Raw genomic sequence first — 13,722 nt, forward strand, 5'->3', positions numbered from 1 at the left:
CACCGGGTTTTGGGAAGGTTAATAAACTACCAAATACCTGTAACGAAGGCAAAACTCCATCTTCAGTCTCGGCTGCTATTTTTCATGCCCAGGCGCGAGTGTTCACTCTCAGAATGCACACACGCACAGCTGTATGGGCATACACATAGACACACCCTCTCAGACCATTTTCATTTTAATGACACCTTTGGGAGCCTCTTCACATTAGAGGCCTAATGTAGCATTGTGTGAGGACGTGACACCAAATGAATGCTCACAGTAAAGCTATGCCTCTAAATTATGACTCCTGACTTACTGCACGCAGTTGTGTTTCGTGAATGATTGCGGTGAATTATGAGTTTTGAAAAACGGAGATTTTAAATGCAGACTGCCACTTTGAAGCTGGGTATTTCAGTAGTCATCTTTGTCGGGCCTTTTGTTGTGACTTTTGCGTATCTTTTCTGGCTAGCGCTAAAGAATGAAGACCGCAACAATGGTAGTGAGTCAATTGAATTATCTGCAGTTTATTGGTGTAATCTACAGCTGCAGCAAACATATTTATTAATGTAGTGGTTTCATGCATTTTGTCTTTGCTGTGTTTTTGGTTAAGACTAGACTGTTTAAATGATATCATTGTAATAAGGCAACTACAGAAAATCCAAAATAACGCCAACATTTCTGACTATGTAATTTTGGCGTCTTCTTTTTTTCCAGCTCACAACAGATGGTACTCACAGCACAGTACAGTATGACGTTACAGTGTTACAGATGCTCTTAATTTCCCTTTCATTGTGTAATCCATAGATTTCATCTCCGCTGTGTGAGGTGCTGCAAGCTTGGTATACCCTCCAGGGAAAATCAAGTGCAGCCTTAAGTGTTTGAAATGTACAGTATAATATCACAGGGAGCTTCTCTGTCTGCTGCTGAATTCAGTTCCCACCAACTGGGACTTGACTTATTATCCTGGGAACGGCTTGTAGAATCATTTTCTCTACAGACTCCCCTGGGTGAAGCCTGTTAATGCTAAGTGTGTGTTTGTGTATATGTGTGTGTGTGTGTGTGAATGCAGTTGGGTGCTACCTATGCTGAGTGTGCGCTCTAGGGAATCCAGCTGTGTTGTTACAGTGCATTCACCTGTGTGTCCTTCCATTCCATATTACATATAAATGTAATAAAACTACACACCATACTAATATTGACAGTGCACTACTGTAACAGTTAGTATGATATGCATTTTTAATTGAAAGGAATTAGCGCATGACATGCATCAATGTGAAGCTGCAACTTCCCGTCTACCCAAACAATTCTTACTTTAACTTTTTTCTTGCTGTGGGTAGCTCCTTCACATCAAGGCTGTTGTCATGTCATTCTGTGACAATAGTGTAGTAGTTCTCTTTCAATAGCACTTCATTTTGTCATTTTTCCAGTGTGAGTGTACCACACACTCAAAACACACTTTGAATTACAACAATGCGTTAGAGAAGTTCTTCTGAATCCTTGCCAGTATTGAATGTATTGTCAGCAGGTGTTTTTTGTCTTCAATAAGTGGAATGAACTTTCATTTACTTCTTTCATGAAAGATGTTTTGTATAATTCTTGAATTGTTTCTATTATTTCTTAAACGTCATATTATGCATTCTCTTCTCTCTGGAGCCAGATTCATTGTTTGGATTCTAAGGTGCTGCCATACCTCTATATTACTGGCCAACATTTGCCCTAAGTTCTGAACCAACAACGAAATATAGAAATTTCAGTTGCTGTGAAAAATACATTAATAGATGTGGAAATGAATTAATGCATGTTAGAATGTTTAGGTTATTAATTCCATTACATTACATCCACACATTCAGGATCTCCAAGGATATTTTGACAGTAGTATCACTCTGTGTTTCTGTATGGGTTCAACATAGCTTTATAGATATATGATATACTGTATAATAATGAAAACATTAGTATTTATACCGGTCCAGACAGACCAAATCATATTTAACTTTGTCACAAGACTGGTGATATTAGCATTTACTGGGGCGACTATGAAACACATACAGGTAGACACCTGCAAATTACTTATTATTTCTCGTCTTCATGTTTCTGTTTGGATCAGAGTATGTGTGAGACCAGATTTCCAGGATAATCTCAAAGTGAATGGCACTTGAAGATTACTGTGCACAAGCAAATGAGTTTGGATATGATTTCTGTGAGATTTTAGATTATGGTCTGAGGCAAAGTCTAAAAGCCTGTTTCCTGATTTTATTCAATATTCTCTGCAGTATTACTGTGACATATCTCACTAATAAATTAGTTATTAGCAACACAAACAGGGATGACTTAACATACATACATAAAAATCAGCAGTTACCCCTCAGTCAGTTTCTGCAAACTGTTCAGGGAGTGTCTGTAAGAAACTTTTTTTTTTTTAATCCACTGTATTCCTCTTGCAATACCAGTGTGGGAGGATGGAGGGACTGATGATCAGGAAGGACATGAAGCAGCAGAGAGCAACAGACAAAATCCTCATACAAAATATTCCAAAGGAATGTAAAACACAAAATTCACTGAGCACATGTGTTTCGTCTTTGGAAATAAGGGGGAGGCAGTGTGAAAGTTAGAGGGTGTCGTCCCTCATTGAGGTTGCTTGAAGCCAAACCACCTTTTATCTATGCTCGCTCTCTTTTTTTTTCCATATGTGTTCTTTTCAGTCCTATCTGATTTGAGGGGGTAGATATCAGATGCTTTGAGCTAAGCCAGTTAAGATAGATCCTTTCTGGTTCATGCATCTATCTGAGCTGATCAACCAAAGATGAAAGGATCGTGTGTCTGTTTGTGTGAATGAGAAAGATAGGCCCCGGTGGGGGGAAGGAAAACGTGACACAAAGAGTAAGAAATAATATTATACCGCTTTAAACACTGTCAAGATTGATAAAAAACAAAACAAACAAACAAAAAAAAACCCCACCACATTTTGATTGGTTTCTTTAAGCATATTGAATTCTGCTTTGAGCTGAATAGTTCATCCACCCAGGAGTGAAGGCATTAAAGCAGCACTTTAATTTTTGCCACTAGGCACTGCTGTGAGATATCTTCTTTATCACAGCGTCATTTTCACTTCAGACTCACTAAACTGTCTGTCAGCAGCAGTCAAACATTGAAAAGGCCTCAACTCCACAGGGATCGGTAACAAGAGAGATTCATATCAGTGTACTGTATAATCATTGGAGGATGGGATGCACTCTGTCAGGCAGATACACACTCACACATGATAAATGGCTTGTGTGAATGAAAAGTCCTCCCCTTATAGATTAATCCCCAGTTGCCATCAGCAGTGCCCTGTTACTCAAACCAGCATGCCATCTGTTGAGACCCCATTCACCCTCCAAGTACACACACACACATACACAATCTGTGCGCTAGATTGTGGTCATCTGGGAGCTATCATTGATGGTGAATCTAGTGAGACTGGGGCATATTACTATACATGATACTATACATTGTAATGGGATATAACCTTAAAGGCAAGACCGGGTAGGGCAGGGCAAGGCAATTTTATCCCTATAGTACATTTCATTACATTGGTACAATGTGTTTTGCATCAAAATGCATGCAGTAGCAAGAAACATACAGACACACACACATGCACACACATACTGTATATAGTAACTAATCTCACAGAGTTTTGACAGATCTCAGGTTACCAAAGAAATCAAAAGTTAATTCAGATTCTGCTATAGTTAGAAAACTACCACCTTAATACCACCTGAGAGGTCTTCATTGTATTGTAGTCAGTGAGCAGGTCAGAAAGTCGACAGCTCACTGACTGCAATCCAAAGGGACCAAGCGGTAACTACGACGACTTGAGGCTGAAACTGCGGAAGCATCCTAAAGCGCAATGTCACCGACCACCGCTAGATGCTGCCTTTAAAAAAATCCCTGCCTCCAATAGACTCCCATTCAAAAAGCATCAACTTCTCTCTAGAAATACTAAGTCAATAATATTTTTTAACGAGTCATTATGGTCTCAATTGCTAAATTCAGGCCCTCTAATAAGTGTGCCGGTGGTCATTTTGGAAGTTATTGCTCCGTTAATAAAATGTGAAGATGTACAGAAGCTTCGATGTCTGCTGTGTGGGCTTTGATTGACAGCTGTGATTGACAGTTGGCTCACCTGCTGCTCTCCCCGGCTCCGGGACTCACTCAGTCAGGCTATACTGTAGTCGTAATATTTCAGTAAGTTTAATGTTCCTTGATAACTATTCCTGCCGTGTTAGCGGCTAAAGGCAACAACCTGCACTCCTTATTTGGAAGCCCAATGTAAGCTGCAATTCTGAGCTTCAAACTGTCTCCAATGCAAACCAGTGGGTGATGTCACACCTTGCTATGTCAATCTTTATATATAGTCTATGAAAAGGACTAAAGTATGGTTTTATCCCAGTGTGCCTATTGTGACCTTCACACGCTAATTATCGACCTATCAATCAGACCTCATTGGTAGCTAATACACAGGAAGAGTGTAATAAGAGGAACCATGCTACCAAGCCAGATCTACAGTATAGTTAAAATATAAACTGTTACTCATCACAAGTGCGCACTTAAATGCATCAAGTGCTCACTTTAGGGCTTATAGCAAAGAACTAGTGTAAAATAGAGTCTTCTCTTAGAGACAGAGTACTGCATATCAAACAGTTTGAAAAGGCATATACAAAGAAAAGAGGCCAGAGTGTTTTCAGCAAGTACATGTATGTCTGAAAACACACACAGCATTGCCATTCAAAGTATATTTTCCTCTTGCAGCACAATATGTATTTAGTTATAGTTTTATTTACTTTTTATTGACAGTTTTCTTCTAAACCTCTGACTAGGACATGGCCCTTTGTTATTATTTATTATTCTAAAAGGCTTCACACAAGAATTTTCAAGCACATTCCAAACAGCATTTACACTTGTATCTCAGAAGAACTTTGAAATAACACATCGATCGGTACACAATCCAACAAGCTACTATTCACACTCACAAAACATTTCAAACACACATTAATACACGTTCCTTTGCATGTTTTTCTTTCACCCACTCGTTCTCTCTCACACACACACACACACACATATTCACACACACATGCAGCAGGCTGATTTCTGTCACCAATCAAGCTCCATTTTCCAACCAAATTAATTCTTTCTAATTTGGAGCTTCCAGTGGTCAGCCCCCTGCGGTGCACTGCAACTGAGCTGTGTCTGTGCGCACGTGTGTATGCGCATGCACGCACACACATGCATGTGTGTCTGTGTATGAAGCAGAGAACATTCTACAATAGATCTTAATGAGAAGACGGACTGCAATCAGCACATTCTTGTAGGAAATCATTAAATCATTTCTTCCTCCCCTCTCTTTTTCTCTCTCTACTTCTTGTGGTGATTAGCATGGTAATGATAGCATCCTGATTATGTCCATCAGAAAAATCTGACATCTGTGGTCTCTCCAGGTCTTTTCTTGTGGAAATTAAAGTAGAAAAAAAAAAACACTTGCCAGCTCCCAATTAATGTGGTGTATTAAAAAACAAAGAATGTCACTCTTGCAGTTGTTCTTGGTAAAAGTTTAAGAGCTGCAACAAAAAAAGACATTACACAAAGTCCTGTGTTGTTACTATAAAAACTCATCCTGTTCAAGCTACAGAGAAAATTCCCTTTTTGACACTGACTACATGGAGCATATTTCTGATTACACAAAATCTATTGCTTGTAGTTTGGGGTAAAGTTATGAATCTATATTGAATGTGTATGATGACAGTAAATCTTCTCCACATTAATTAATAGGAAAGAATTTATATTTTCTACCAGATATTACCCAGGACCTTGTGTGCTGTCAGAAGCATCGTCTTGATTGGAGTTGAATCTATGAATGTGGACAAAACCGTTGTGTCAGCCACATCATTTAGTATGAGAACAATATATACGTAAACACTTGGAATTGAGAATAATGCAGCTTTTTAATGTCTCCAATGTCTTAACTTCATCATGAGTGTTTGTTCCTTCACTACCCAGAATGCATCGGAAAACATAAGTGAAGATTGGCTTTATTTTAAAATCCAGCTCACCATCTTTTCATATTTTTTTTTTAACAAAAGAGCTCCATACTTGAAACCCTGCCTCCTGTATTCTGTATAAAAATGATCTGCAGAAATTATGGCAAGCACATGCTGTACTCCAAGCATTTCTATAACTCTTTTAGTGAAAACAGAAAGGTACCCAGTGGCCAGAAATCCTTACTGAGTTAATTATAGACTTCATGTATTTTCCTTTTTTCCTTCACCATTTTCATCCGAGATGTGGACCTGCATGCTTCAGTAAAAGCTCTTGACTTTTCAGACATAAAGAACCCCTACTGAAGCAGCCTTGACTCTTTGGACTTAAGATCCAGTGGGTACACGCTGAATTCTCTGAGCTGCTTTTCTTTTCTTTTCCCAATAAATAAAAGAGAAATTTAAAAAAAAAAAAAAAAAAACGAGAGAAAGAGGTCATATATTGTAGAAGGTTTGGAGTGAAAAGCGTGCAGACAGAAGCAGGAATGTTAATGGAACCTTTATTTTATTCAAAGCTAGCAGCTATCATTCACCAGAGCCGATTTTGCTGCATCTTTTAGTGCGTTTGTATTCACTAAACCTTACAGTCAGATAAATAAGATTTAAAATTTCTGCCTCAGATTCATGTCTGTCAGGGCTAAAGGATGCCACTTGTTAAGAATGTCTGTCTTTTTGTCCTGGGTTTGTCCACCATCATTGGTAGACTACCAGTAATTGCTAAATAATCAATTATTCAAAAAAATACTTTTGTGAGGACTGATTGAGGATTTTCTGCTTTTCTCTCTTCCTTAAAAATATATGCAGTGGTTCTATATACATGTAGATTTTTCAAATTTGATCATTTTTGTGCAGTTATATATCAAACATGGTACTAAAAGGTTTCACTTGGTTTATTGAGTTTGTGCAGTTTCCTTTGTACTTCTGCATGATGCAGGTTGTTTGTAAGTCTGATTCGTCTCATCACTAGTTTATCCACAAACTGTGTGCATAAAAGACAGGAAACAACAGAAAAGTGTCTTTTCCTGTTATCACTCTGAAATGTTGAGCAGACAGATGAACAACAGTTATTTCAACTTGACATATGTCTCTTTCACACACACACACTTATATACATACACATATTAATGTTACCCTCATTGCCTTTTCTTAATCTGTGTCTCATTATCCTCACATCCATACGTTTGACAAATCTAACCCTTTATTTCCATTTTTTTCTTTTTCTCTCACTATCTGTGCCTCTCTTTCTCTCTCTACCATCTGTCTCATTAGGAGATGGCAAAGATATTGAATCATCCGCGTGTCTATGCCTTCCTTCATGTTCCTGTGCAGTCGGCATCAGACAGCGTCCTGATGGACATGAAGAGAGAGTACTGCATTGATGACTTCAAAAGAGTGGCGGACTTCCTCAAAGAGAGGTAAGGCAGGATGAACTCCTCATGGACAGAATGAACTCCTCATGGACTCCTGATCATTTTTATTGTGTTTTGCATGTTACTGTCCTGATAGCACACAAAAATGTTCATTTTTTTTATTACTTCTGCCTTCTGCCTAGCATACCTGGTGTGAAAAATGTTGAAAAATTACAAAAGATTAGGCTTTGTGTACTTGTATGCGTGTGTGCATGCATGCATGTACATCTATTCACTTTGAAATAACTTCACCCTCACATGGAGACATGCATACTCGTACCTCTCTCACTTTCTTTCTTTCTCACATCTGTGTATCCACATTTCAGCAAGGATGCTTGTTGATCATGATAGACTAGTCTGCATTAAGATCACTGAGTCAGATGTGTACTGTATAATGTGTGCATTTGAGTGGGTGCTTGTGTAAGGCTGAGTTCTCATGGCAGCTCACATGGGTCTGTTTGAAGAACACCTCTGTCTGTGTGACTAGCAGCACTCTTTAATTCTCTTTCTTCGTTTCTCTCTCCCTGGGTTACTCTAAGGCTCTGGCTTACTTTGAGACTCTTCACTTTTACTGAATCTGGTCAAGATTTAGCTGAGATTGAAAAAGGCAACATATTTTTGCTTCAGTTTGGGTCCCTGAATAAAACTTCTTCTTTTTTTTTTTTCAAATGTCTGCACATTCAACACCTTCACTGTTGCCCTGTCTTTTGATGGACCACTAGATATATATGAATGTCATATCTAGTCGTATCTATCCTTTCAGTTGGATAAGATTTGTGCAAAAGTTGCTCATATTGCCACCGTCACCGGGGATGTCACTGTGAAGTCTTTGAGATACAGAACAGAGCTAGACTTTTCAAAATGTACTGATAAAGATAGATACAAACTATGAAAACAGGCCTTTGTTTTAGTTGCACGTTTTTCAGTGACAACCGTGATCAGTGATACATTCCTCTCTAAAAACCTTCCTTTTGCTCCCGTCTCTTTCTGTTATTTCTCATTCATCAGGACATCAGTCAACAAGGTCAAACATTTCAAACTCAGGATCTATTGATAAGTAAAAGGAGAAGCAGCTGCTGCACTGCTTGCATGTTTGAGACCTCATTTCTGACATGCTTCATTTACAAGCTATTTTCTCCCAAAATATACACTCTAACCCACACTCATGGATTTTAAAGATAAACATGTACACGCCAGATATGGATTAGATATTCCCCCAACCCCTCCTCCCAATAAAACAACCCACAATTCTGAAACATGCACATGATGCATGGATTTGACCCCTGACATTGCGCAAAAGATAAGGAATGATGCAAACTTAATCTTTTACTGTATGAAAGATAATCTGTCATGGAATTTGACTGTGATTAATTATGGCAGTGCACGTCAGCGGCGGAGAATAAATATTGATTTGATGCTACGATAATACGCTATGAAGGGATTCATATGAAAATGAGTTTGGGTCACATTTCTGACTTAAATCTCCAGGTATTACTGTGTGATTTAGAAACAAAATGTTTATGTATGCAATGATATATTTAAGGATGTCATTGCTGTTGTCAGATGATAACCTCTTATTTTTAAGTATGGCTTTTCCCTGGAATTAAATGACAAGCATGCATGTTTTAAGATAAGCACAGAATGATGTATTTCTGGTTCATTTGATTATATATGGTAGAGATTTACAGGAACAGTTAAAGAGAAAGAGTGAGCACTTGGTTTAGAAACAAAATCAAATTCAACACAGTGGATAGTTACTTGAACACGGCAAATCTTTTCTCTGGTTAATTATGTTTAGTCATTAATATCTATAGGTTCAGATACCGTACATGTCTTTTGATGTTTCAGATTAAAGGCATTTTGTTAGCATAGAGGTTGATCTAAGCGGATGAGATCCATGTACTGCAGCAATCAATAGATTTCATGTAACTGCTTCATGTAGGTCAACAGTCAAGCCATAGGCTTTAAATATAAAATGGAAATCTGAAGGAACAAGACTTTTATTCAGGTCACTCTTCAGCTATCTGCATTTAAAGCTTGTGTATTTACCTTCATAAAACCACTCACCACTTGAAGCTTGTAGTGCGCGAGAAAGTTTGTACTTACTCATGTGTGTGTGGTAATCATGCATCGGTTTCTATGTGAATCACTATGTGCCTTTAGATCATGCTGACACATTTATAGGTCTCTTTCTCACCTCACCTCTCTCTCCACACACCTCTCCCATCCATTCTTCCCCACCTCCCATTTATTTTCCCCCTCTGGCTCCGTCTGAACCTAGCCAACCTGAACCCAAGACATTAGTAACCCGTTCTGTCTTTGACTTAGTGCTTTTCTCTTGTCATTTGTTTGTCTACATTTCCTGTCAATGTAATTGTAAAACATCAGAATTATCAATCCTGCCCACTTAACTACTGTTTTACTATCTACACTGGTTGTGATTCAATAACATATGAGTGGAATTGCATTAGCAGCAGTGTGATACTTTGGAAGAACAGTGGCTTTTTCCTGTTTTGTACTGTAAACTCATTTTAATGGCACACCACCATTTATAGAATAGAGGAGAAAGCCAAATGTTTTATCTGTGGTCCAGTTTGTTTATGGCAGATTAATTACCTGAAATTAATTTGGCTTGAATAGATGTTTAAAATGTTACATACAGCATGCTTGAGAGTTTTCTAATCATATTTTTCTCTTTGTATTTTACGTACATTGGTTGCTTGTTTCTTACTGACATTTACTTTTAGTACCCTGGCACTTATTTTTCTCTTTCTCCATCTGTCATCTGTCGTCTTTTCTTTTTTTTCCCACTTTCAGGTCATCTTCTTTTTTTGTGTGTATGTGTGTGACAGGTCCATAACTTGAAGTTGTAATCTTGCCTGTTGGTTTCCTCTCAGCACTTAAATATATCTTTTAGAACTGAATACATCTTGGGGTGCAGTTTGTGGTCATTTCTTCCACTAGAACTGAATGCTTTGCACTTCCTTTAAAGTTCCCTCTGAATGTGCCTTGAGTTGACGAGTGATACTACTGTGTTAGCTCTAACACTGACTTAGATGCTTATCTTTGTGTGTGTGTGTGTGGCAGTTGTTTAGCCTGGAGTAGAAGTCTCTATCCCCATGTCTCCAGTTGTTATTTTAGTTTTCAATAGAAACTCAAACACAGTGACACTGATCCAGCCGACATCGTAACACACTGTGGCAAATGGTCTTAGGAGACGCAAAGAGGCACACACACACACACACACAAGCTCTCCACACCGAGGGTATCACGTCATAAGATCTTGTTTACATAAACTGTCTGGCAACCCTTTTGTGTGAGTCTTTGTATATGTGTGTGCGTGGTCACTCAATTTCTGGCTTCTGTTACTTAAACACACACATTAAAACACACACGGGTGATGTCGGTTGTGTGAAATCAATACCAGTACACATCCAGCGGTCTGACCCATTTGGCTGCAGCAGTAATAGCTGGGGTCCAGTTCAGGGTCTGGGAGAGGGGCCAGGGCTTTGGACAAGCCAAAAAATACACCCGCTGTGTTTGAGTGTGTGTGAGAGAAGGAAAGTGAGTGTGATTGTGTGAATGTGTGAGAAACACAAACAAACACTCTTTTTTTTTGTTGAGGGAAGCCTTTTTAAAGTAACTAGTGCTGAGATATAAAACTATCAAACAAACATCTTAGAAAAGAGTTGTTTTTTTTTTAATTGTTCCCTATTTATTCAAAAATGATCCCTTTCTTAAATCTCAACTTCTTTAGTGGACCTAGCAAGACTAGACAACTTGCACAGTTGAATGTGTTGTAACAACATAATAATTGTCATGGAAGAACGGAATTAACAATAATAAGAAATACTGATTGATATGTTTTTTTACATATGGGCACATATTTGTCTCTCATCACTAAACCTCTGTTTAATCTTTTTCTTCTTTACGGAGATAATTGGCCAATAATTGTAACCTCTTTAGTCAGAGGCCTCATTGACATGTCTATAACCGCTGTTGTCTAATCCTGTTCTCTTTCAAACCCTCCACATAGAAAAGAAGGCCTCACATTATGCTCCTCTAAGTGTGTGTGTGTATGTGAGAGACTCATTAAATGTTTTTACTGAGTCACTCTCCTTTTCACACTGGTGTTCTCATGCAAACCTGAATAATTAAAGGTGAAAGGGGAAGCCCCAACTGTGTGTGTGTATGTGTGTGGTAGTGAGTCACCATCACTGTTAATGCAGGTTCTCACAAGTAGTCGTTTTGTTGAGCCATTGAAGTTCACCTCAAAGAATGAGACGGACAGGACCCTTGTGCAGGTATGTGTGAGGTCAGGGCTTATCTGACTGACACACACATGGCAGAAGACAAATGTATTTCTCTGTACAAACAACTTAATACCACCAACACTGCAAAGGTCATGAGGGGTCAAACACCTCTGGCCTTCCTTATCAGTGAAAACACACACACACACATGCATGCAGACACACATCAGACCTCCCTCCTTGACATCCTTCACAGTTGAAGGTCTTGAACTCTATTACGAACTTGGGGCAACATTTCATGGATGGTTTTTGAAAGGTAGCTGACTTTAGAAGTTTTTTTTTTCTTTATTTTGTTTTCTGCAGACAGATATTTTGTGTAATGTTTCTCCTTTTTCTGCTAGAAGTTTGAAAGCTTTTATCTTAGCATGTTTGTGAAAGCAGACACTGCTGCTGAGTGAGTAAAGTCACCTGGTAACAAAAAAAGGCTTGGTAACCCTATAAGTACTCTTGAAATTTGAGGAAATTAACAATTTGGGGTAATATGGAAACTGAAAGAAAATATTGATATCACAGTGTCAGTCAAGATCAAGAAATCTTTGGCAATCTGGACAAACATTAAAGTTCAAAGAATACTCATGAAATTTAAAATGCCCCCAGTGATGAGGAGTACCTTGTGACTGAAGCACCCGCTGCTCCCCCAGTAGGAGATCTTTGAGTATTTATGCCTGGTGATACACTGCCGTCTGGCTGAGGAAAATGTGGTATTTATGGTCAGAAACAACAAAGCATGAAGCTGTAAATATTACCATTACAAAAAATCAAAGCTACAAATGTTCCATCGTAAAAACTGGGAAAGATCAGAGAAAAAAAAAAAAAAACAGTCATTCTCTGTAGGACATGCTGTTAGTTCCCAGCAGTGGAAAGTAAAACAAATCCAAGTGGTAATAATTAAGTATTTGCAATTTAAACACCACCCTATGGGGACAAAGGGAAAAAGAGTTAATTTTTCACACGGATGCCCATACGACAGCTTGTCTGAACTGTTTGATTTCTTCCACACTAGAGCATGTATCAAGTTTGGGGGTTCATTCACACTGATCAAATCTAATGGTAAATCAGGACTCCTCTGACCCTTACTGAAACATACAGTACGTAGATGAAATGGTGCAAGAAAATCAATCCTCTCTTGCTTTAGATTGCAGCCATAATTAAAGACAGTCTGATTCGTTTACACTCTAGACGTGCTGGAGAAAAACGAAAATACCACTCAAACATGTTGTTGGTATGATTTAGGTTCAAGATTCAAGTGCAACTCACGGCACATCCCATGTTTGAATGTTATTGACCAAATCCAAGTAAAAAAGAATAGTTTTTCAAATACTAATCTGGTCTCCTACAGTGTTTATGTTCAAACTTTTCATTATTTTACTGCAGTTTTTTTATGCTTCCATGCCAGGTTTATAATATTAGATTGATATTACATATAATTTCACCCTTCTCTGCTTTAACATTTAGCCCAATTCTCACTGCAAATTCCAGTACCCAGAGCTTTACCACTAAAGTCATCCACAACCAGAGAAAAATTGCATTAAATGCACGCTCCTTTGAATGACATAATAACTAATTTCTCCAAGTTGTTATAACAGAATTGTTTTCTGCCATGCATAATTCCAACAATCAGTAGAATAATTATTTCATTAAAATGGTTAATTTGCCCCCGTTTTCCAACATGGACCATATTTTTTTCACCCTTTTCTCTCTGCTTCTATCAATTAAAATCACATAATGAAGTACAGTCTTAATGTAATGATGTATGGAGAAAATCCTGTTATGGTGGAATAAGGCTGTTACTGAGTGAGTGAACGTGGTCAGAGGATTTTCCACAGTTGTTTCGTAGTTTGCTATAATATCTGGGCTGATTTTCCCTCAACTACTCGAGGATTAAGTGTGTCTGAACCACAGGGGCCAAAGATGACACGCCTGTAAAGGAATAGTTATGCGTCTGTGGGTCGG

General features: G+C 38.3%; 1 protein-coding gene across 1 annotated transcript in view; it reads left to right on the forward strand.

The window, feature by feature from the left end:
• The window catches only part of cdkal1 (CDK5 regulatory subunit associated protein 1-like 1), a 244,305-nt gene that overhangs the window by 144,495 nt on the left and 86,088 nt on the right, over window positions 1-13,722 (forward strand). Inside the window, exon 10 of the mRNA XM_042423928.1 lies at window positions 7,320-7,465. Coding sequence (XP_042279862.1) covers window positions 7,320-7,465 — 146 coding nt within the window. The remainder of the gene's footprint in view (window positions 1-7,319; window positions 7,466-13,722) is intronic.

The sequence above is a fragment of the Thunnus maccoyii genome, chromosome 10 (assembly GCF_910596095.1).
Source record: "Thunnus maccoyii chromosome 10, fThuMac1.1, whole genome shotgun sequence".
NCBI classification, from domain to species: Eukaryota; Metazoa; Chordata; class Actinopteri; order Scombriformes; family Scombridae; genus Thunnus; species Thunnus maccoyii.